This window comes from Malus sylvestris, chromosome 14 (genome assembly GCF_916048215.2).
Source record: "Malus sylvestris chromosome 14, drMalSylv7.2, whole genome shotgun sequence".
Classification (NCBI taxonomy): Eukaryota; Viridiplantae; Streptophyta; class Magnoliopsida; order Rosales; family Rosaceae; genus Malus; species Malus sylvestris.
The window spans coordinates 30,172,342-30,197,243 of NC_062273.1; the positions used below are offsets into that span (position 1 = coordinate 30,172,342).

The 24,902-nt window shown below is 40.9% G+C and overlaps 4 protein-coding genes across 5 annotated transcripts; 1 reads left to right on the forward strand and 3 right to left on the reverse strand.

Moving 5' to 3' along the window:
* Positions 1-1,315: 1,315 nt before the first annotated feature.
* On the reverse strand, positions 1,316-5,264 carry LOC126599736 (E3 ubiquitin-protein ligase RING1-like). 2 transcript variants are annotated; one of them, XM_050266156.1, is made up of 2 exons: positions 3,925-5,264; positions 1,316-1,500 (listed from the first exon to the last, which is right to left on the reverse strand). In XM_050266156.1, the coding sequence occupies exon 1, from the start codon at positions 5,098-5,100 to the stop codon at positions 3,934-3,936; it is 1,167 nt and encodes a 388-aa protein (XP_050122113.1). In that variant the 5' UTR covers positions 5,101-5,264; the 3' UTR covers positions 1,316-1,500; positions 3,925-3,933. The 2 variants fall into 2 exon arrangements, with proteins under 2 accessions (XP_050122113.1, XP_050122112.1); XM_050266155.1 differs by having other exon boundaries at positions 1,316-1,506; positions 3,925-5,262.
* Positions 5,265-7,210: 1,946 nt separating this feature from the next.
* Positions 7,211-9,619, reverse strand: LOC126599733 (putative pentatricopeptide repeat-containing protein At3g15130). Its single transcript, XM_050266148.1, has one exon. The coding sequence runs from the start codon at positions 9,382-9,384 to the stop codon at positions 7,600-7,602; it is 1,785 nt and encodes a 594-aa protein (XP_050122105.1). The 5' UTR covers positions 9,385-9,619; the 3' UTR covers positions 7,211-7,599.
* Positions 9,620-9,842: 223 nt separating this feature from the next.
* On the reverse strand, positions 9,843-14,370 carry LOC126599731 (dolichyl-diphosphooligosaccharide--protein glycosyltransferase subunit STT3B). The gene is made up of 6 exons (XM_050266146.1): positions 13,190-14,370; positions 12,514-13,050; positions 11,685-12,139; positions 11,362-11,484; positions 10,684-10,743; positions 9,843-10,268 (listed from the first exon to the last, which is right to left on the reverse strand). The coding sequence occupies exons 1-6, from the start codon at positions 14,114-14,116 to the stop codon at positions 10,139-10,141; spliced, it is 2,232 nt and encodes a 743-aa protein (XP_050122103.1). The 5' UTR covers positions 14,117-14,370; the 3' UTR covers positions 9,843-10,138.
* Positions 14,371-14,519: 149 nt separating this feature from the next.
* Positions 14,520-24,860, forward strand: LOC126599740 (DNA-directed RNA polymerase II subunit RPB7-like). Its single transcript, XM_050266161.1, has 6 exons — positions 14,520-14,801; positions 16,009-16,180; positions 16,305-16,355; positions 16,954-17,019; positions 17,105-17,173; positions 24,576-24,860. The coding sequence occupies exons 1-6, from the start codon at positions 14,692-14,694 to the stop codon at positions 24,636-24,638; spliced, it is 531 nt and encodes a 176-aa protein (XP_050122118.1). The 5' UTR covers positions 14,520-14,691; the 3' UTR covers positions 24,639-24,860.
* Positions 24,861-24,902: the final 42 nt, after the last annotated feature.

Consider the following 24,902-nt stretch of genomic DNA (forward strand, 5'->3'; position numbering starts at 1 on the left):
AATGTATTTTAAGTTCAACTTTGCATCCTCTTTTAGTATTAACGATGTCTTCGTAACATTTTTTATATCATTCCAAATTAAAAGGGTAAAAAGACTGTTATATCAATCCACATTAAAAGGGTCATCCATTATGTAGCAGCAACGGCATGTTTATTTAACAAAAATTGGAAAAGACATGAAAGGGAAAGCTTAAAAGTAGGATAACTGGATAAGTAAGAAGAGAGAATCTAAACAACCAATCCCTCCTAGTCAATCCGATTCCTTATTTTTTAGTATTTGTTTATGGATTTTAAGAAAAAATTGTGCTTTTCTAATCTTTACGTGTAAGTAAACGCATGAGAAAGTTAAAGAATAAAATGATTTCCATATCCATATTTTTGTTACCGCAATGAACTCATGAATCAAAATGATTTCAATTCCTGTTTCTTGTAAGTAAACATGCCCTAAAATCAATTGGAAATGTTGCTATAATCTTGTCTTTTCCATTTTAATATTAATCAAGCTACTATTTATACAGACCATGAAACCAAAATGAAATGATATCTATGAGGATCAATCATTGGCATGGAAAATATATTTTGCAGAAGAGATGGCTGTCAGGTAAATTTATATGCAAAGTTTTATACAGTCTAGAGAGAGAGAGAGTTTGTATAGTATTTGAAGTTGGAAGAATGCAAACTAGGCAAAAGGTTCTGTGGTAATGCACAAGAAAGAAAGCTGGATTAGGTTATTTATTAAAATTACACAAACACCCTTACTTAACTGGTGCTTAGAGGGTATGTAGGTAGACTCAAAATGACCCGTAAAATAACATGCGATTAACGGGTCCATCTGTTAACGACCTAACCAGTTAATCATCCACCCAAATGTTGATTTTAATGGGTGGGTTGGGTCAAGTTGGCTCCAAAATGCCACCTACTCCAAGGTATCAGACACAATGTGATTTTTGGCTACTAAATTCTTGATACACGGTCAAATAACACGGCCATGGCAACACCAATCTCCATTTCTACTCACTACATACTGGCGGTCAAGTTCATCACCACTAAAGGGATTCACGATTACGGCCATAAACTCCGTGGTTAGGGCGCCTAATCACAATTTGGGTGGGGGTGGGGTGGGCGTGACAATAACAAATATATAGAATCAGAGATACAATATCAAAACCATTTCACAGCTACACTACAATATAAGCCAATTAAGAAAGAAAGACAATGCCTCATATTACAGACATATCCCCAAAATTACCATGGTACCAAAATTAAAAAAAAAAAAAAAAAAAAAAAAATTACACGACACTCGACAACACGGATCATGCACATAAAATTCTCATAAATTGATGATGAATCTATAAAAGAATTCACAACAATGAAAAATAACGATGGACATTTACCTATGATTATCAGGACAAAATATTTAGAGAAAAACAATTGTCACTAACTGTTAATGTGTAAGATCTTTCTCTTTGTTCAACAATTGGTTGCATATCCAATCTGCCAACTGTACCTACCAAAAAGAGACAAAGCAACCATTTAATTGAAAACTTAATAAATTTATAATATCAGAGCGAGAGAGATAGAGAGAGGGAGAGAAAACATTGAGAGCACATAAATTCAAAACTAAACACGACGCCACATGGCAAACTAGAAAAAAAGAGCACTAAGGACTCGTTTGATGTCTAGGATTGAATATTTCACAGTATTCAACATATTTTGAAGGAAGAGATGGAAAAACTGTGTCCAATTTAAAAGTAGAAGATGGATCCAATCCCCCCAAATGAAAGGACTAGAAGGGACAAGTTTCCTTCATGTCTAATCTTCCACTTCTAATACCCTATAAATGAAAAATCATACACCAACCTTCAATATACCTTGAATTTTATGAGTTATCCATTCCAATTCAATCCTAGACACCAAGCAATCCCAAAAGTCTTAGAACTTATAACATAAAGCTATGTTAAGGACTTGCTTCATAAACTAAATGAATCATGCACATAAATGCTGCTGGAAATATAGTCAAACATGCACTCGAAATAATCCAACCAAGGATCCATATTGATTTCCTCAAGTTTCACTATACTAAAACAAAAGAACCTCATTCATGTATGGATTGGCTTAAAAAACTTGGTCGCACAGAAACACTCATACGATCCAATACTAATACAAACAAGACAGCCTAGATTTGAATGGAAAAGAGAAATAAACATTAAAATCTGATTTGAATGGATAGAAATACTCATACTATCCAATACTGATACAAACAAAACAGCCTAGATTTTTGTATGGTCTAACTCTTTTGAATGGATGGAACACAATACAAAAATCTCATCAGCACACAACTTCAGATGATTCTGATAGCAACAAGAGAATTATGAGTATTACAATTTAACTAAAAATGCAAACAAGTATGCTCCTATAAAAAATCTGATGCATCCAACGATTCAAGGGTCCAACAAACCTAAGAATTCGCAAGTCATAACTGTCGTATTTAGAAAATTGGAAAACAAGCAGAATAACCACTTCCCCAATAGCTTATGGTCAACCTACTGCTTAGAATTTGTATCTCATAACTTCCACATTTAGGAAGTGGAATATGAGCAGAATAACTACTGTCCCACTAGCTTATAGCCAAATTACCGCGTGAAATTTATAAAGCACTCCGACCCACCTATACATCCAACCCCATCTCTTCTTCACTTTTTGAGAGTAACCTTCAAAAGTTGGATACATAAAATAGAAAAAACTCAGAACAACTTGATCTTTTGAAATAAATCAGGAAGGATGAGTCACATATTCTCAAATCTAGAGACTAAGGTCACTGATATAGATTCATAATCATACATGATTGGAATGGTGATCTATGACTACCCTGACCAGGGACACCAGATTAAGACACAAGAAAAGAACAGAAGGTTCACTCCTGGACAGAGTAGGTTTATTCCAAGAGTTAGACAACATTACCCTAGAACACTGCAGATGGTGATCTTAGCCTTTACATATAATAAACCTAGTATGTCGTGGCATTGGTGCTTATGCACCTCGTAGATCTCTCAACTATAAACAAATATCATACTGTCTAGGATATCAAACATTATCCTAGAGATGTCGTTAAAGTCACCTCCTACAACCATCTCAGGAGATACGGGTGATATCAGCCATATCACAGTACGGCGATTGGATACACCAAAATAACAATAATTATGAGTATCAACCAACGCAGCGGCATTTATGTGTGTTATACACAATGGTTTAGTATTATTAGATATGCATCCACAATTCACATCTGTATATTTCCAGAGTTCTTCAGGTATGCATTATAGACTTTTACTAGTTCAAAGAAGGTAATTTATAAGATTGTTGAGGCTTGTTGGAAGTTTTAGATGAATGGAGGTCTACCAGGACTGTTACATGAAGATATCTTTTTAATACGCAGTAGGTGTTCGACTTTTATGTCATGGTAGATTAACCACAAATGGGGAAGTCATACCCTTGTCGTTGTTTAAATATGTATTTTCTAGCATTTTTCACTGGTTGCACGTTGCTTCTGGAGAAACCAATATGACCCACTGCTTACGACAGTTTCTTCCTTTTACCTAACACTATAGGACTCCCAGTCGTTTCATCCCACATTGATTAGCTACAAATAACTCGTGCAAAACAATGTTTCTAAGGTACAATCCAGTTGCAAGTTTGCCACATAGAAGGTTTACGAATAAGTATTATCAAATAAAGACTTCAAATTTACATGATTTTTCATGAAAATATGAGTTAAACTAGTGATGCAAAAATAAAGGAGCTAACGATCATTGTTTGCCAAGGATATAAATAACAAAGTTTGACAGGCACATTCAAGCTTGTTAGGTCAGAATAACCAAATGGAAGACAAAGATATATGAATGTGTTAGGTAAGTAACAAGTGCAATACCAATTGTGCTCAATCAAGATCTTCTTGCCTAGGCTCCTCCGATCCAGGGTTATGCCTTCCCCTATTCCCTGAGTTCGACTCCTCATTGTTTCCACTCCCAGTATTGCTAGTCTCGGCCGGACCACCAAGTGCCCCAAAAAAGCGTGGTAGGGAAATGGTAAACCTCCGCTCCACCGTTCGAGGACTTGGACTCGGATTGTCTAGAGATGGCGTGCCAATTCCTAACCCAAACCCACTACCACTCCCACCACCGCCCATAGAAATATTAGTCCCACCAGGAGCCGCAGATTGACTAGTTTGATTGCCATTTCCGGAGTCCCCACGGATCCTCTGTTCGTATTCAGGATCATCAGTGGGCAACTCGTGGCGACAGACAGGACATGAGTTATGCAATTCCAGCCAAGGCAGAATACAATCCGAGTGGTATAAGTGCTTACAGGGCATCTGTTTGGCCTCCTCACCGAGCTCGAATGAATCCTTACACACCGCGCACTGTGACGAATCCGAAGCCAACAACTCCTCTGAGATTTTCACAACCGGCAAGGCTACGATGGCGGACTTAGAGGCAGGTGGGGTGCCGTACCTGTTTGGATCGTTCTCGGCTAATTGTTGGATCAATTGCTCGATGCCCGGGCCAAAGAAGTAATCGCCGAGATTAAGATTGGTGGGAACACGAAAACCAAATGGGTCCCCGCCGCCGCCGCCAGGGCTGCCATCGATCACGAACTGGACATTGGCACCATTTGCCCTCAGGGTTTGCAAGTAGTTCTGGAGGAAGACGAAGGGGTTGAAGGCGTCGGGGTCCTGAAAGGGTGAGGAGCGTGAGGGTGCGCCACCGAAGAGGGAGGAGAGATCATCGGCGAGATTGGCAGGGGCGGGAGCGGAATCGGGAGCGGGACCAGAGGCGGAGGAGGAGAAGAGGAGGGGAAATCCGCTGGAGGCGAAGGGAGGGGCGTCGGAGGAGGGGAAGGAGAAGAAAGGATTGGGGGGGAAAGGGTTAGGGTTAGGGTTGGGGGTTTCCATCTCTTCGAGGAAGCCGCCGCTGCAAAGAGGGCAAACGAGATCGGAGGTAGGTGAGGGGGTGAGGGAAACCGTACGGTCGCACCGGTGGCAGAAGTAAAGCTGAGGGGCGATCGGACCGCCAACACTGCCGGAGTGGCCGCCCGAGGACGACATGACTCTTGGGTTGAGAAAGGAGAGGGAGAGATTTGGCAGAGAGGACGGGCGAGGTTATATGGAGGACGAAACGAGGGAGACCTGAAACTCAAGGCTCACTTTTGGCTAAGGGGAGGGAGTTTTACTTTTTTAGAGAGAGAGAGAGAGAGAGAGAGAGAGATGAAAGTGGTAACTAATGAGTGGATGAAATGTGGCGTTTAGGCGAGTGCGCGCCGATGTACGACCACACGACGGTTGTGGACTACTAGGAGTGGACTCTTTGTCCTAATACACTACAACGCTATCTTTCATTTTTCTTTTCTAATTTAATTCCTTATTTTTCATCCTATTTAAAATGGTTTTTTCCTTTTACTCTTTTAATCCTAACCCTATTCCTATATTTATGGGTTTAGATTTTTTCCTTTTAATGATTACATTTGGTTTTTTCTCTTTTTTTTTTATTAAATGTAAATTCTATAAAGGCTTTAAGCTACAACTTTCTTTTCCCCACATTTTGCTAACAATTAACAAATGACGGTAAATTCCCTCTTTCTTATTAAACAATTTAAAAAATAAGGTTATTTAAAGAAAACTTAAAAATAACAACATTATGCAAGCTTCCATTTTGATTTACAGCAACATATATGCTGGAAAAGTGATGACGAATAATCGGGCCGATTTAAGGAAAGGCTCAATTTGTATGAAATCAAATATTGTGTCATGAATTCATGCTTACTTTGCTTGAATGCCAAGCAATGCTTTAACTTGTTTCAAACTTGCAAAATCTTTCATTTGGATTTTTTTACTAGCACCCCACAAATTATTAAATACACCCCATTCAATATTTAATGTTAAATGACTTGTATAAAATAACTATTTAAGCCCTAAAAATTAAAAAAAAAAACAATTATTTTCTTCCTGCACCCCAAATCATTTAAAAAGATTTTGATTTTTTTTCCTCTCTTTCCCTTATTGCTCATTCTTTATTTAGCTATTCTTAATTCTTGATCTGCCAAAATGCATTATTCATGAATTAAAAGACTACAGCTGATATGAGTTTTGATGAACTCCTTAAACCAAAGTGATTTTTCACAGTACTGGAAACGAAGAAGCAACAAATAATGAATACATTAGTCAAAACTGATATTTGGAGGTTGCAAATGTGCTCAAGACAAAGACTAATTTTTTTTTTTTGGGACAAGATGAAGACTTGAGGTGGATTTTGGTGTGGGGTGTGAGGGTAGTTTTGGTTAGTAAGTGGGGTGTATTAAGTTAGTTTTTAGTTTAAAAAATGAGTGTGAGGTGTTTTAAGCATGGGGTGTATGCAACAATATGTGGAATGCCAAGAAAACAACCCTAATCATTTTCAAGCAAATCTTTTGAGGTTGTAACCCCCGGACCTGAGGTTAGTAAAAAACCCCAAATCCAAAGAGCTAAAATTTAATTATCATTGAAGTAATTTAAATACACGTGCGAAATTATATGCATGAGTGCAATGCAAAACGCCTTCTCTATTTCCCGTTAATCCATCTAATTTTGCCTCCTTTTGTCACCAGCCCCGAATTACGCATAAAGCCCATGTGCGTTTTGGGTTGACCTAAGACCTGATGCCTACAGAGTTGGGCTCAACTACACAAAAGCTCCTAGTCATTAGCACCATTTCCAAAATTTCTTTCTAATAATTCAACCCATTCTCACATCATGAATAGCTATGAAAGTTTCCATTTCTCTTTGCACATAGCAAGGATAATCATAAAATCAATATTGAAAACCAACTCGCCTTTAGAATCATCAATCATATTCGACCAACATTTCGAAACATTATTCAGATTCAAACCACCTTCATAATAACGTAATAACAAACAGACATACAGAAGCAATATTCAAACTAAATAATAGAAGGTTTCCCAGAAACCCTACCTTGATTCCAAAGTAAAAGAGCAACTCCACCTGATTGTGTAACATCGAACACATTGCTTCACCTCTTACGTTCCGAGGTACAAGTACAAGCTATCACTATAGCATGTATAACAAGTAAACCCTATGCTAGGTACCTAGGATTTATTGCTCACTTCAGAAATCCATACATGAGCAATGACATGAAATTAGGCATATACAAATCACTTTAAAATAGTTTGAAACACTTCAGCCTCTAACTATATAAAAGCTTTACTCGTTTTGGTCTATGATCTGAGGGACGAAATCATATAGTACACATATATAATATAATCGTTTCTGACTTTAAAGAAATGCTTTATTGCCTAACATGGCTTAAAACGAATTTGACTAATAATGTTTAACTTGATAATATGATAAATAGCACTTGTATCATTACCTCCCCACGGGCCACAGCCGTGGAACAATCTAGCTCTCAAGGAGAAGCCAACGAATTCCACCCAATTAAACAGCATGTAGGAATTCCAAGGAGAAGGAATTTCTACTTGTCTAAGATTTTATCATTTGAATAATAGTAAGTGGATGAGAATATGGAAGCAGGTACCAATGGAATTAAGCCGGTCTTTACAGAGGTGATGATGCCTGGCCTTTTTCCAGTTCAATCCAACTGGATCCTGGCACTTTCTGCACATCCCTAGCCTCCATTAGTTTCCTAAGCATCCCAACATCATCCCAATTGCTCAATCCAGCAAAAATGTTTGACAGTAGCACATACGTTGATGGATCCCTTCTGTTTATATCTAACGCATGCTCTGCCGCCCGCTTTCCAGTTTCTGTATCGCCATGAATCTGGCAAGCACCAAGAAGAGTTTGCCAAACCAGAACACCTGGCTTAAAGGGCATGCTCAGGATTAATTCCTCAGCTTCCTTAATGCATCCTGCTCGGCCTAGAAGATTCACCATGCATGCATAATGGTCTTCTCCTGGGGAGATTCCGTGGTCATGAGTCATGGAGGCAAAATACTTCCATCCTTCATCAATAAACCCGCCCTGGCTACATGCATAGAGTACACATATGAAGGTGATGTAATTTGGCTCAATACTGTCTTCCTCCAGCCTCATCTTATCAAAAATCTCAACAGCTTCCCTAGCTTGCCCGTTTTGTGCGCACCCCATGATCATTGCAGTCCATGACACCACAGACGGATCCTTCATTGACTGAAAAACACGCCTTGCACCCTCCATCCATCCACATTTTGCATACATGTCTAGCAGAGCGTTATCCACGCACACATCAACATCAGTACTGGTTTCGAGTTTAATTCTCAAGCCATGGAATTTCTGCCCTTCATCCAAGGAAGCCAAATTGGCACAGGCATTCAGGGCAGTTGCAAGCGTGAACTTGTTAGGCTTTATACCCACTTTCTTCATTTGATCAATAACCTCAAGCGTTTTCCTTGGCTCCCCACATTGAAGACACCCAGCAGCCATTTGGGTCCATGAGCACACATCTTTTGAAGGCATTTCATCAAAGGCTTTGAAGCCCTCCATTAACTTCTGATTCTTAATGTACATATCAGCCAACGAATTCCCCACACAAATCTCAGCCCCATAGCCATACCTGACAAGCTGTGCATGAACTTGCTCGCCCATTTTAAGATCAGTGAGAGCAGCCAACCCAGTGAGAACACTCGAAAATGTGTAGCTGTCGGGTTTCACTCCCTCGAGATTCATGCGACACCAGAATGTCGGTATTTCCAAATAAGAATACTGCAAGTAGCCAGCCATCACAGCATTCCAAGACACTATATCTTTATTGGGGCAATTCTCAAAAACTTCCAAAGCACTTTTTAATTCTCCATGTCTTACTAAAACAGTCAAAAACGCATTACTGAGAAAAACATTCCACTCAAATCCTAGCCTAACGATGAATGCATAGACTTGGTAAGCTTGAGTCAGATTCCCATACAAGGAACAGGCGTGGAGGGCGCTAACCAAGGTAAACTCATTGGGCTTGGTGGTGCCGTGCCGGTGCATACGACCAAACAGAGACAGGGCTTTCTTAGGAGAGTCATGTTGGACAAAGCCCGTAATGACCGCAGACCACGACACAACATTCTTGTGAGGCATTTCATCAAACAGTTGGAGAGCATTAATAAGATCGCCGCATTTAGCATACATGTTGAGTAGATGGTTTTGAAGAAAAGGAGAGAAGGGCAGAAGGCCTCTGATGAGTTTAGCATGGAGTGCTCTGCCATGGGGTAAGTTAGAGGTCTGGGCACAATAACGCAAGAAACCGGAGTAAGTCTGTTCCCCTGTGGCCAAGTTGTGTGTGGATTTTGATACGATAAGCGTAAATGTATGTCCAAGAAGAGCGCGAGTACCCGGGCGGGAGCGGGGACGGAGCATCTATCTACCCAAGTTGTTTACTTTTTATCCAACGTGACTGCTTTGGTTTTTGTCTCGTTTTTCTTTAGGAATAATTTTAATTTTCTCTTCTTTTTTTTGTCAAATTTTAATTTGCACTAAAAAAAAAAAAAAATTACCTTTTCAAATTATGAAACTTGTTGGTCTGTTTCCTATGCGGAAATTAATCATGAAATTCCTCAACCACAACGAACCACTTGATAAAAAAAAAAAAAAAAAACAAGTGGTCCTTTACCACAATGTTGAACCCTTGCATAACGGCATGACTTCAAACTCCGTCGGTAACTGATCTAATATCTAATCTAATAAAATATATCGTTTGAAAAAAAAACAAAAAAAAACAAGCCCCTTCACTGCATGCATGAATGGTGCCTTTGGCTCATCCAATCTTCATATTCTCTCTTCAAAAAGTAATAATGATATTATGATAACGTACCAAATTTAATAATTTATCGTACGACTGAAATTAAAACTGCTCAAATGTTACATTGTAAAATCTCTCAACGATACAATGAACAAAACCGTTGTAATTCAGAGGCAAAAAGACGACCTTCCAATTAAGGGTTCCGGATCAGATCAGTAACTTCAGTGCCACAAACCAAGTCTAAGAAAAGAAAAATACGCTTTTACTATCTTCTAAAAACCCTATCTCAAGACTCCAATCTCTCCGCCCTTCATCTAACCATGTTCCTTCACTATTGTCCTTTCCTTCCTTGTAGCTGCAAGAGAGCCGGACTTACCACCTATTATTTGGTGGTTTCACTTTGTAAATACGAACAATCCAATTCGATGTTGTGAATGCCTCTTCCAGGTATTCAAGTTTGATATCCTTATTTCCAATTTCAACACCCCGTGCACGATCATACCTGTCAATCAAAACAACGACAATCAGCTATTTGGCATAGGTTGCACATGCTCATGCACTGCAAGCATATAAGCATACAGATGTGCTTATGCAATAATTTACTCTCCATTTTCACCCAATAATGTACTAGGCTTCAACTAGTAGTGTAAACCCAAGCCAGCGGTAAATTACCAGTCTACTGCTGCCTTTAATGCAATATAAAACTCAGGAAGAGCACCTAGAATTATCAATCTTGGAATATTATGGCCATTCTCTCAATAAGGACTCCGGTTTCTAGGTTTTCTATTTGTCAATCAGTTTAGACAATTGTTGTAGTGTCTCATACTCCACATGCTGTGCTTTTGCATTACACTTGTGCATTTGTTTGCACGGAAGCATGCACACCTATAGTTGTTATCAAGGCTCGTGAAACTTACCCAGGTGGTTTGCCATACTCTGTCGTCAGCTCTCCAAATCGATAGTAAGACAGCTTGTACCTAATCACCATAAAAATGGAAAAAAAAATAAAAAATCATTCCTGTACAGAACTAGACATAATACATAAGGAACACAAATGGTATAATAATTTTCAAATGGATAATTCATCGAAGGGTCTCTGACTAATTTTGAGTGAGATAGCACCCTAATACCCCACACATTAGAACCAGTGGTCCAGCAGAAATGAAACTCGATTTACATTATGATATACAGCACACTTATATCAATCACTAGGCCTTAAGGATTGCAAACCAAAACATCATCAAACCAATTAGCTCTTTAACTATTTTCAAGCCAATATAAGGTGTTATTTTATGACTAAAAGTTTGAGAGAATTCATTCATAAAAGAACAATCATAATCATAAGCTCAGTGTAACAAGCATAGGTTTTCCATTTTTGCCTACTTTAAGGCATCATACCGATTTTCATACACACAAATTGTTCTGGATTATGGAACCCCTTTGGACGCATGTGTTTTTTCTTTTACTATGTTCGTGAAATGAAGTAAGGTGTGGTCCCACTAGGGAAAAAGATGAAATCATTAGCTCTGTTAAAAAATCTCACATGTATGCACATAACATATGTTTGCACATCTTAGCTGCGTTATGAAACTTACATGAGACAGTTCAACATCTTGGGAGCTGCACCTTTGTCAACACGATATTCACCATTAACAAGGTAATCAGGTTCCTTAATTACAGGAAATACTCCACCCCCAATTCTCACCATCCACAGAAATCTGGCATGAAGAAATTTGTATTACTATATAGTGAAAGCAGAAAAATAACTAACAAGATTATTACTTTCAATTATATTGAACAAAATGGTTCTGAAGAAGCTTCAGAAACATGGATAGAAACGTCAGACAACACTGTCATAAAATGCTTTACCAAATAGCAAGTGATGTTCAAAAGTTTAAATAAATTCTTATGAACTTACTTGTTGATATCATCAGAAGAATAACCTGTAACACCACCAAATACAACTAAGACATAGTCGACGTCAAGCGATCTCATTATGTCATATGCCTCATCTTCATAAGATGACATTGCACGCCCAACTGTAGCAATGTGCGTATTGTTCCAGGTGTTATTGTCAACTATAACAGTTCTGTTTCCCATTGCAGTGATTTGGTACCCATAATCCCACCATGACATCACTTTAGCATCTGGAGGAGTATTCTGACGAAGCCAAAAGTATGCCTCACGGTAATCATCAAATATGACCCTGTTCCCATGGGCACCCCTCGCAGCCAGAACAATTGAGGGAGATGAGTATGCCTCTGACGTGACCCAGGTACAGTGAGTTGCATACTTGCTAAGCAAGTAGAATGCACCAAAGAGTAAGACAAGAGCACCATTTTTTTGAAAAGGCTGAGATTGATCAATTGAACCCTGCTTGTTACACATATGTTAGCAAGATACTACGTGTTATATACTGTAATTAAAAAATAAAACAAAAAAGGGTACTTGATATATAACACCAAAATATCTCAAAAGAAAATCACATGGGTGGTTCTAAACGCACGATCACGATCTCCTAGCCACCATTAAGAACCAAAATCCATACTCACTAACCACGGATCCAAATCAGACAGCAGATATTTATTCAGAAAATTAATTTTCTTTCTAGAGACTCAAATATCAGCCATTGCATTTGGTTCAAATAGACGGTGAGTATGGACTCTGTATTCAACAGTGAGCAAGAGATCAACACTGCAAGTATATGTTTGTGTGTATGTATGCATATAAAGGAGTAAAGATGTCACCTTTGAAGAACCCTTTGTGCTGCTGGTGCCTTTGGTGGAACCAGTTTGGGAAACCTTGTCCTTTGCCCTTGCCAACTGTGTCAAATTCTTTATAGTCGCAGAGACAGCAATGGCACTAATAAGACAAACTGCAGGTGTGGCAACAAGAATCAACCGAACCATGACACCAGCAAAGTACATGCTTGTAAGACCATACATTACTACAAATATGGTGGCATCTGACAAACGCTTGAAGCAGAAGTAGAGACCGGCAGGGAAAAGGAAGAGCAAGATATGAAAATCGAACATAAAAGATGACCAAGCCGTCGGTTGGTGCTCAGAGACAGATGCAATAATAGGAATGTGATCCTTGGCATATGTTGGATCTAGCAAGGAATAAAACCGCCCTGTCCATGGAGAGATATAGCCAGATGCAGTGCCGACTCCCAAGGCAACACCACCAACGCCTACAGCGCAGGTGACAGTGATCCTTAAAAAGGCTTGAAACATCTTAGAGTCACTTAGTAGGTGCTTGACATAATCTAAGAAGTAAAATACCTGCCAACCCCATCCCCCGTGTCACCAAACAAACATGAAAAATGAAGTAAGTACCAAGAAATGAATTGACAAAAAGACACAGATAAACTGAGTTAATGTATGGAATGGAAAAGCAACCTAAGGAAAACAACCTACCAACCTGCATCAAGAAGAAGACGCCCATGGCAGCCATGTGCTCCCCAGACTGAACGTGCTGAAAGCCGACAAAGCGAATTTGCATAGCGAGCAACATTCCGAGAATATAAGTGCAATTGTAGGCGACATACAACCTCATGGAATATCGCCCGGTGATCAAAAGCACCAAAACGTAAAGGGGAATCAAGTTAATTATAAAGATATAACCTCCCCAGGCAGAGACCATGTAGAAGTAGCCCAATGCGGAGCCCAACGCCCAAGCGAGCGAGCCGGTGTTGACGGCCTTGACGAACAAGTAAAACGTCAGCAACAGGGCGAAAATGGCGACACCCTCATTGTCGTAGGAGCCGGCCACCGATCTGGAGATGTAGCCGGGGCAAATGGCGATCAATGCGGCGGCGACAAGGCCGGCGCCGGTGTCCCAAATCTCTTTACCGAAGAAATATGCTACGAGGGTGGTGTTGGAGGCGAAAAATGGAGCGGTCAGGACGCAGACTTCGCGAATGTGTACGGCGAAGCTGAGGAATCGGAGGGCCCAGTAGATGATGGCAGCGGTGACCATGAGGCCAGGGTAGAGGGTGCCGCCGATGATCCGACCCAAGGGGTACCAACTCTCGGAGTCGAACCAGTTCCAGAATTCGTAGAAGCCCTTCTCGGTAAGGTAGAGGGTAGTACGGTAATTGAAATAGGGATCGAACTCGTGGATCATGGACTCGTAGCGGAGGACGCTGAAGAGGCGGGTGATGAAGGCGAGGACGTAGACCAAGCAGAGGATGGAGACTCGGATCAGGAGCTCCTGCTGCTTGGTCTTCAGTTTTAGGGTTTTGAACGAGAAGTTGCCGAGGAGACCTGACATGGATGTGGCTAGGGGCGGAGATTGGCCGGTTTTCGTGGTGGCTGTGGCGTTGAGGGGCTCCGTTTTTCCGACCATGATGTTGGTGTTTCGTTTGAGAAAGAAACGAACTGGAGCGAACTGAATTTCAGGGGTTTGCACTTTTCAGTTGCGTTTCACTTGTACACTTAAAAGTGGTAGGAGTGACATTTTAGGGACGACACGAGCACGAAAGACAAGGATCAAGGTTCAGGAAGGGGATCTGCTCCTGCGATTACAAGTGCGATCACAGGGACGACACAAGCACGACAGACAAGGATCAAGGATCAGGAAGGGGATCTGCTCCTGCGATTACGAGTGCCATCACTCGCCGCGACACAACTTGTTTAGGAGAATCTCCCGCAGGTCCAACATTAACAGTGTTGGACTTGGATATTGTGGGCTTTTGCTTTATATGGGCTGGCTGGGCCCTCGAATTGGGTTTTCCTTTTTACTATGATGTCTTCGTCTCACGGAGACAAGGTTAGGTATCTGCCTTGCTACAGCGAGGGAAAGAGTATCTCTCTGGAGAGAGAAGGAAGTAAGAAGTTCCTAGTTGGAAGGGTTAGGGCAAACATCGAATTCTCAATTTCCAACTCGTCAATCAGAATTGAGAGATTCAGGGAGAAGGAAAGATGTTCTTCCATATAGTGCTGGAGAGGAACATGCAGCTTCATCCTCGCCACTTTGGCCGCAATCTCCGTGAAAATCTCGTTTCCAAGCTCATGAAAGATGTCGAAGGCACCAGGGCCGGCCCAGACCCAGTGCAGGAGGGGCGACCGTCCAGGGCCCAAAAAAATTAGGGGTACCAAAATTATTAGAGCGGTATATTTATATATGTTTTTATAAGAGTATAAATTTATAAAATTTGATTCAAAGATAGAGAAATTTAACTAGAAGTGGTGGTTTGTCATTTGAAAATAATAAGGAGGTCTTGGGTTCAAAACACCATGTGTGCTTATTTACTTTCCTTTTTTTTACAAATTTCTTTTTATAAGAGTATAAATTTAGAAAATTTGGTTAAAGGATCAAGAAGTTTAATTAGAAACAATGATTTTTGTTGTTTAAAATTACCAAGAGGTCCTAAATTCGAAATGCTATGTGCATGTTTATTCTTTTCAATTTTTACAAATTTTTGTTTGGTTGGTAATTTATTTTTAGTTACTATCTAGTAGCTATGTGGGTTGTTATTTTTAAATATTCGTTTTAATTCAAGTCTAATCTTCAACAAAGAATAATACGTAGACCAAATTTGCAAATTATATGACGTGTCATCAAAATGTTTAATTTAGTGCCCATTCATTAATAATACATATCAATTAAAGACTCGAAAACATCATTATTTTTTTGTCCCATATTGACAAGGTTAGTAAATAAGAAAAAAAACATCTCACGATTTATTCAAAAACACATTCAAAGTTCAAATGGAAAACAAAACTCATCATCTATCTACTTGTAAGCCCGAAGTTTTTTTGTTTCCCTCTCTCAATACAAAATAAATTAGTCTTTATGTGGTTCTAAATTATTGAGTTTGAAGTGTTTTTCTAAGTATAATTTTTTCGATATCTTATGTGTGAAAATAAATAATTTTCTTACATAAAGTTAGGGCACTTTTTTTTACGTCGCCCCGGGCCTCAAAAATCTCTGGACCGGCCCTGGAAGGCACTTGCAGGTTGTCCTCTCTCTCTCTCTCTCTCTCTCTCTCTCTCTCTCTCTCTTCGGCTTTATTTTTTCTTGTATTGTTTGCTTTATGCTGTTGGGTTATGCAATACACGTCAGAACACGAAAACAAACCAAAAGTTGCTTCTTGTCGATCCTTTACCACATTCTTTTCTCCTATCCAATTCAATATTGACATTCAAGTGCTTTACTTAGTGTCTTTCAAACCAAATATATGGCAGATTCTCCATCACGGGTTGGGATGGATCTAGTAGTTGATATGAATACTTTTTGTGCAGTGGTCAACATGGATTTGTGGTAGCAATTACGGGCATAGAAAACATTGGGAAAGGGATGATTCGTGATGGGACAGGCTTCGTCTCATTCCCCATCAAGTACCAGTGTGTTGTTTTCAGACCATTCAAAGGAGAGATCTTAGAAGCTGTTGTTACCATGGTCAACAAGGTATGCTTTTCCTCTTTCACCTATTAACGTTTTATCATCAGTGTTCTTACTTTGCTTTTGCAAGCTCTTGTATTCTGTATAATACTAACTGCAGAAAATGTAATGTCATCTCCAAATTTTATAGATGGGATTCTTTGCTGAGGCTGGTCCTGTTCAAATCTTTGTTTCGAACCACGTAAGTATCTCTTCCCCCTTTGATTATTCTGAGCAGTGATAAGCATTATCCATATCTTGTTAGAAAACTTTGTTTTCCATAATGTTATCGAGTACAAAGTTGTAAACTTTTGCAAGGACTTGGGTTGTATTGTTGCTATGTTATTCTTTTACCTTTGCCGTCATTTACCCCCTTCCTTCCAAATAACAAGTTCTACTCAACTTTTTAAATAAAATGTCAGTCTAAGGAATGATATACTTTTAAGTTAGTCAATCTTGTATCTTTCTTTAAAACATAATCTATGTATGTTGTATTTTGGCTTTGTCACCCAACCGGTGATGGCCAGCACGCCTCGAGTTCGGTCCTCACTGGAAACTAGTGTCGAGGTGTGGCATAAGTAGTGGTCTACTAGTCTTTTATACAAAGGAATAATTCTCATAAGCAATAATTCTATGAGATTTGTACTTTCTCAACTTCTTTGGATTATAGGTTTCTGGTTTTTGGAGTTTAAAGAGTACTTGTTTCTTTTGCTGTCTCAGTTAATGGGTTAAACTAACATGTCATAATCATTATGTTTTCCATATACAGTGTATGTTAATGTCCTCATCTTGTTTTGTAGTTGATACCGGATGACATGGAGTTCCAGATTGGGGATATGCCAAACTATACAACATCAGATGGATCAGTATGCTTCTGTTTCAATTGATTCTCAGCTGTTTCTTTTAGCTTAGATTTATACGGTTAAACATTGATTTCTTGTTATTTTGCAGGTTAAGATTCAGAAAGACAGCGAAGTGCGATTAAAGATAATTGGAACCCGAGTAGATGCTACTGAAATTGTATACCCTCAATCTGTTTTCTCTTCTCTCCGTGACTTTTATGTTTTGCCATTTTCCTTGTACTGTCCAAGTGATTCAGCTTTAGTTATGGACGAAAAGGGTAGGGTGAGGATGATTTAGAGGCGTAAAGTAGCAGCGTCATCCTAGCCTTCTAGGAATGGTCCTGTTTACCCTTGATTAGTCAGCGTGTCATATTTTGAATTTTCAACACTAAATCATACTGAATGTGGTGTGGTGGGATGATCATCATGATCCAACCCTACATTCTGATGAATTTCCTGCTTGTTTGATCCTGGTTCTCCGCCATAGTCAGTTTTTTACGCATTTAGTTTCTAAGAAGGAATGTTGTAAAGCCTTATACAAGGAGAGGACCGATGAAAATGGTGAAAAGTATAGAAAAGCGAAGCAAGAGGCGAAGAAAGCTGTCAGAGAAGCTAAGTTAGCGGCTTACGACGATATGTATAAACGACTAGATACCAAAGAAGGAGAGTTGGATATCTATAAACTATCTAGAGCAAGGGAAAAGAAGACAAGGGACCTAAACCAAGTGAGGTGCATCAAGGATGAGGATGGAAAGGTTCTTGCTACAGAGAACGCGGTTAAAGACAGATGGAGAGGTTATTTTCATAATCTCTTCAATGAAGGACATGAAATGAGTGCTTCTTTAGGGGAGTTGAGTAACTCAGAAGAGTGTAGAAACTACTCTTTTTATCGTCGAATCCGGAAGGAAGAAGTGGTTGTAGCTTTGAAGAAGATGAAGCATAAAAAAGCAATAGGCCCAGACGATATACCAATCGAAGTGTGGAAACTTTTGGGAGAGACAGGTATAACATGGCTCACTGACCTTTTCAATAGGATTTTGAAAACGAAGAAGATGCCAAATGAGTGGCGAACGAGCACTTTGGTGCCTATCTACAAGAATAAGGGCGACGTACAAAATTGCATGAACTATAGGGGTATTAAGCTAATGAGTCATACAATGAAGCTCTGGGAGAGAGTCATTGAGCATAGATTGAGGCAAGAGACACGGGTTTCGGACAACCAATTCGGGTTCATGCCAGGGCGCTCAACCATGGAGGCAATCTATCTCTTACGAAGATTGATGGAAAGATATAGAGATGGGAAAAAGGATTTACACATGGTCTTTATAGATTTGGAAAAAGCGTATGATAGGGTCCCAAGAGACATTCTTTGGAGGATTTTTGAGAAGAAAGGAGTACGAGTAGCATATATCCAAGCTATAAAGGATATGTATGAAGGAGCAAAGACTGCCGTAAGAACTCATGAAGGACAAACCGAAAGCTTTCCCATAACTGTAGGATTACATCAAGGCTCATCCTTAAGTCCTTACCTTTTTGCGTTGGTAATGGATGAGTTAACAGGACATATTCAAGATGATATTCCTTGGTGTATGCTTTTCGCAGACGATATAGTGTTGATAGATGAAACTCAGGAAGGGGTAAATGCAAAGCTTAACCTTTGGAGAGAAGTGTTGGAATCTAAAGGTCTTCGCCTAAGCCGATCAAAGACAGAATATATGGAGTGCAAGTTCAGTGCAAATGGAGGCCAAAACGAGTTAGGGGTGAGGATCGGAGATCAAGAAATACCAAAGAGCGACCGTTTTCGTTACCTAGGATCTATCTTGCAAAAGAACGGAGAATTAGATGGAGATCTCAACCATAGAATACAAGCTGGATGGATGAAGTGGAAGAGTGCATCCGGCGTGTTATGTGACCGCCGTATGCCACTGAAGCTCAAGGGAAAATTTTATAGGACGGCAATAAGGCCGGCGATGCTGTATGGCACAGAATGTTGGGCGGTGAAACATCAACACGTACACAAAATGGGTGTAGCGGAGATGAGGATGCTTCGTTGGATGTGTGGGCACACGAGAAAGGATAAGATTAGGAATGAGGATATCCGGGGTAAAGTAGGAGTAGCCGAAATTGAAGGAAAGATGAGAGAAAATCGGTTACGGTGGTTTGGACATGTGCAAAGAAGGCCTACTGACGCTCCGATTAGAAGATGCGACTATGGGACAGAGGTTCAGGGCCGAAGGGGTAGAGGAAGACCTAGGAAAACTTTGGAAGAGACTCTAAGAAAAGACTTAGAGTACTTGGATCTAACGAAGGACATGACACATGATCGAGCACAATGGCGTTCTAAGATTCATATAGCCGATCCCACTCAGTAACTTGGATTTTCCAAGTCTCCAACCGAGAAGTTTTTCTCACTCGGAAAATTAAGGGAACACTACCCCAACCTACATGCTCCACTCAGAAAGCTTCAACATACAAGCTTCAACAAAAGAAAATTCAAAGAACTTAGCGAAGAAGGCTTTGGTGTATCTAACACAATACGTTGAAATGAAGGAAAGCTTATTTATTGATATCCCCGATAAGCTACAAATATGTACATATACATGAGTCAAAATAAACACACAAGAGGGAGCCTTCACAAAGGTTGCTTAGGAGAAGTCTCAGCAGTCGGTAGAGCCCCAGAAAGAGAAGGCACCGGAGGGGGATCATTTGGAGCCTCAGTACTGGACAGAACCCTAGAAGGAGGAGGCATCAGAGGTTGATCATTTGGAGCTTCATTACGCGGTACAGCCCCAGAAGACGAAGGCAATAAATGCCTTTGGAACAAACCCACAAATCTCTGATGATCAAGTAAAACCTGACCATCAGTTTCCTTCATCTGGTCAAGCTTCCTCTTCATGTTTGTAGCATAGTCATGTGCGAGCCGGTGCAACTGTTTATTCTCATGCTTGAGCCCTCTAATCTCCTGTTTGAGACTCATCACTTCAGCCGCCAATGATTCAACTTGGCGGGTTCGAGCAAATAGGCGTTGGGCCATATTAGACACAGAACCTGCACACTGAACACTGAGAGCCAGCGAATCCTTAACAGCTAACTCATCAGACCGTTTGGAAAGTAGTCTGTTATCTTTGGGAGTGAGAAGGTTCCTGGCCACCACCGCAGCGGTCATATCATTCTTCATCACGGAATCCCCAACGGTAAGAGGACCAGTAGGGGAGACGAAGGATGGGCGCCATATGTTGTCTGGAGAAGGCGGGGCTGCCTCTTCAACAAGGTTCAAGTCAAAACGACGGTCGGAGGGGCCAGACATTTTCAAAGGTGTTGAAGAGAGAAGAGGTCGGACAAATCAAGATCTTAGAAGTGCAAGAATGAAGCTTCTACTGGTGGAGATTCAAGTGTGCTTTGGAACTTAATGCCAGCCCCTATAAAAAAATCTGCACTCGACGGAGCTTCAGAAATCGAAGAGGCGCCTGCTCAGAAATCGAAGAGGCGTTTGCTTTCTCAAAAGCTGGGCTGCTTAGAGATCACGAGGGTTGATCTCAGAAATCGAAGAGGCGTTTGCTTTCTCAAAAGTTGGGCTGCTCAAAGACCTCGAAGGCTGATCTCAGAAATCGAAGAGGCGCTCGCTTTCTCAAAAGCTGGGCTCCCCAGAGACCACGAGGGCCGATCTCAGAAATCGAAGAGGCACCTACTTTTCCAGCCTTGTCAGCACCTGTCACACGCACACTCAGCTTTGCGAAAATTATGGGCATTCTGTCGAAGACTTCTGGGGAAGTAGAAAACACATAAATCTTACTGTTCAATCACCCACTTCCCACACGCAACAATAGCTCATGGGTACCACAGATAACTTTGCCAAAGTTCTCTGCCAAAGTTGAGCACGTGAAGCTTGTAGCTCCTACTACATCGCTCTGACCAAGAAGGGTAAAAGAATAGCAAAGAAACAACACTAACAAAGTTTAGACCCATAAATTTTGAAGGTCTAGCTACCATATTATTACCCACAAGGGTAAAGGAACAGTACCACTGCTGGATAATTGGAAAGTCCTTGTGTGTCAACCTCTGTGCTTCGTGGCAAGGTAGACTAGCAAACATGCCCAACCTTTACTCACATTTGAGAAAACACTCCCAATAAGATTGCTTGCTCCAAAATCGAAGAGGCACCGTCCTCCGAATCTCGAGAGCCAGACTCTCAACATGACTACTTTCTTAAAAATCGAAGAGAGGGTAAAGGAACAGTACCATTGCTGGATAATTGGAAAGTCCCTGTGTGTCAACCTCTGTGCTTCATGGCAAGGTAGACTAGCAAACATGCCCAACCTTTACTCACATTCGAGAAAACACTCCCAACAAGATTGCTTGCTCCAAAATCGAAGAGGCACCGCCCTCCGAATCTCGAGAGCCAGACTCCCAACATGATTACTTTCTCAAAAATCGAAGAGACACTGCTCCCCGAATCTTCGAGAGCCAGACCCCCAGCATGATTGCTTTCTCAAAAATCGATGAGGCATCGTTCTCCGAATCAATCGAAGAGGCGCTCGCTTTCTCAAAAGCTGGGCTGCTCAGAGACCACGAGGGCCGATCTCAAAAATCGAAGAGGCACCTACTTTTCTAGCCTTGTCAGCACCTGTCACACGCACACTCAGCTTTGCAGAAATTATGGGCATTCTGTCGAAGACTTCTGGTGAAGTAGAAAGCACATGAATCTTACTGTTCAATCACCCACTTCCCACACGCAACAATAGCTCATGGGTACCACAGATAACTTTGCCAAAGTTCTCTGCCAAAGTTGAGCACGTGAAGCTTGCAGCTCCCACTACATCGCTCTGACCAATAAAGGTAAAAGAATAGCAAAGAAACAGCACTAACAAAGTTTAGACATATAAATTTTGAAGTTCTAGCTACCATATTATTACCCACAAGGGTAAAGGAACAATACCACTGCTGGATAATTGGAAAGTCCCTGTTTGTCAACCTCTGTGCTTCGTGGCAAGGTAGACTAGCAAACATGCCCAACCTTTACTCACATTCGAGAAAACACTCCCAACAAGATTGCTTGCTTCAAAATCGAAGAGACACCGTCCTCCGAACCTCGAGAGCCAGACTCCCAACATGACTACTTTCTCAAAATCGAAGAGAGGGTAAAGGAACAGTACCATTGCTGGATAATTGGAAAGTCCCTGTGTGTCAACCTTTGTGCTTCGTGGCAAGGTAGACTAACAAACATGCCCAACCTTTACTCACATTCGAGACAACACTCCCAACAAGATTGCTTGCTCCAAAATCGAAGAGGCACCGCCTTCCGAATCTCGAGAGCCAGACTCCCAACATGATTACTTTCTCAAAAATCGAAGAGACACTGCTCTCCGAATCTCGAGAGTCAGACCCCCAGCATGATTACTTTCTCAAAAATCGAAGAGGCATCGTTCTCCGAATCTCGAGAGCCAGATACCACAGACCACTTTTTCAAAGTGCTCTGACAGAGTTAAAACATGTGAAACTGGCAGCTCCCACTACCGTGCTATGACCAAGCAGGGTAAAGGAATAGCATTACTACTTGTTAGGGAGACTCCTATATATGTCGACCTCCATCCCCAACAGACAGGCAGACCTGCAAAAATGCTCAACCCTTCCTCATATCTGAGAGGGCACTCCCAACGAAGCCTTTCGAAATATTCAGCTTTCTTTCCCCCCAATAATACCTCTGCAAACAAGCTATACTAGAGCAAGAATATCTCATATCATCAGGGTTAAAAGCAAGAGTATCCCATATCATGCTTTTTCCCTGTCTTTTCCTTTGGCCTTGTTTTTACCTGCAAGACAAGGAGAAAGAGAGCAATCAGTCAGCACTTGGAATCAAGCTTCCAGCCAGGAACTGACTGCCTGGAACCCCTTACCTGATTACTTACCTGGCATTGCTCTCGAGTACTCATCTTCAACATCTTATGTTTCCAGGGAAGATTCCGCATCTGCTTGAGGAACAGATAGGGCAAGTGCGAAGGATACAAGGAAGCATGTGGAGACAAGCGTAACAGCACACGTGCCGATACATCCATTACTCTGTCAAAAGCAAAAGTATCCCATATCAGCAGGGTGGAACGTACTCTAGATTTGATGGACTTGTTTTGACCCTCAAATTCTTCAGTCGGCCTTATACTCTGGAGGAAACCAGAAAACCCTCCAGCTCAGTTCAAGAATAAGCCTGTGGAAAGTTACTTCTTCAAAAGCAAAAGTATCTCATATCATCTCTTCTCATTTTTCTTCTCTTTATCCTTCATGCTGCTGCAAGATGGGGAGAAGGTGAACAATCAGTCGGAGCTCTGATTGCTTACCTTGTCTGTCACCTCTTTCAGCAGACCCCCTAGCTCGGCGACTTGGGGGACTCTTACTACATGGTTTGTATCGCGCTTGACCAAGCCTGAAACTACAAGTAAGCTTCAAGTGAAATTGATACATTACCTTGTGCATCTCCACCAGTTAAAGATACCACCCCTGGATGGAGGAAGAGTACTTCCAGAGAAGATGCCACATCTACCTATGAGACAGATAAGGCAAGTCAAGACGACACCACACTCCGATACTTAGAAGTTTCGTGATTACGAGATCATTCTCCCACAATATTTCCTAATGTCATTTGTACTAAATCATTCACTTGTACTCACTAAAGGAGAGCTTGAACCTATGTACTTGTGTAAACCCTTCACAATTAATGAGAACTCTTCTATTCCGTGGACGTAGCCAATCTGGGTGAACCACGTACATCTTGTGTTTGCTTTCCTATCTCTATCCATTTATATACTTATTCACACTAATGACCGGAGCAATCTAGCGAAGATCACAAAAAGCGACCGTTTTCGCTACCTAGGATCTATCTTGCAAGAGAACGGAGAATTAGATGGAGATATCAACCATAGAATACGAGCTGGATGGATGAAGTGTAAGAATGCATCCGGCGTGTTGTGTAACCGTCGTAGGCCACTGAAGCTCAAGGGAAAATTTTATAAGACGGCAATAAGGCCAGCGATGTTGTATGACACAGAATGTTGGGCGGTGAAGCATCAACACGTACACAAAATGGGTGTAGCGGAGATGAGGATGCTTCGTGGGATGTGTGGGCACACGAGAAAGGATAAGATTGGGAATGAGGATATCCGAGGTAAAGTAGGAGTAGCCGAAATTGTAGGAAAGATGAGAGAAAATCGGCTCCGGTGATTTGGACATGTGCAAAGAAGGCCGAATGACGCTCCGGTTCGAAGATGTGACTACGGGACAGAGGCTCAGGGCCGAAGGGGTAGAGGAAGACCTAGGAAAACTTTGGAAGAGACTCTAAGAAAAGACTTAGAGTACTTGGATCTAACGGAGGACATGACACAAAATCGAGCACAATGGCGTTCTAGGATTCATATAGCCGACCCCACTTAGTGGGAAAAGGCTTTGTTGTTGTTGTTGTTGTTGTTGTTGTAGTTTCTTAGAGCCTGGCTGAAGCCACTTCTATAGAAAGGGGCTAGAATCGTTTTGTCCTTCATGATATTTAGCGTCTTTTTGTTTGCTTCTGATACTAGTTTTTCCCTCTAATTTTGCAGTTCTGCATTGGCACCATAAAGGACGATTTCTTGGGTGTGATAAACGATCCTACGACTGCTTAATGAAGTTGGGATATTGTGGGCATAGACATTTGCCCGTTTGCCTTGTGGCATTTGAACTGTTGCATAGCCGAGTAGCGTGGAATTTTTGTGTTTAACTGGCGGAACGTTTAGACTTGCCTTGTAATCCTAGAACAGATAAAACCATTCTTGAATTTGTGTACATTCTAATCTTATATTTACTAGTCACAACAGTACTAATTCATGTTTTATTGTTTTGTGATCGGTCGATTTGTACATAGTATTTCGTCTAAATTGCATAGATCA

Bases quoted from the DNA above. Each gene is read 5' to 3' on its own strand.
- LOC126599740 (XM_050266161.1), top strand. From the start codon at position 14,692: ATGTTCTTCCATATAGTGCTGGAGAGGAACATGCAGCTTCATCCTCGC. The intron at 14,802-16,008 runs CAGGGCCGGCCC...TGAATACTTTTT, and splicing joins ATGAAAGATGTCGAAGGCAC to GTGCAGTGGTCAACATGGAT. The intron at 17,174-24,575 runs GTATACCCTCAA...CTAATTTTGCAG, and splicing joins GAGTAGATGCTACTGAAATT to TTCTGCATTGGCACCATAAA.
- LOC126599736 (XM_050266156.1), bottom strand. From the start codon at position 5,100: ATGTCGTCCTCGGGCGGCCACTCCGGCAGTGTTGGCGGTCCGATCGCC.
- LOC126599731 (XM_050266146.1), bottom strand. From the start codon at position 14,116: ATGGTCGGAAAAACGGAGCCCCTCAACGCCACAGCCACCACGAAAACC. The intron at 11,485-11,684 runs GTAAGTTCATAA...TCTTCATGCCAG, and splicing joins TCTTCTGATGATATCAACAA to ATTTCTGTGGATGGTGAGAA. The intron at 10,269-10,683 runs GTAAGTTTCACG...TTTGATTGACAG, and splicing joins GAGTATGGCAAACCACCTGG to GTATGATCGTGCACGGGGTG.
- LOC126599733 (XM_050266148.1), bottom strand. From the start codon at position 9,384: ATGCTCCGTCCCCGCTCCCGCCCGGGTACTCGCGCTCTTCTTGGACAT.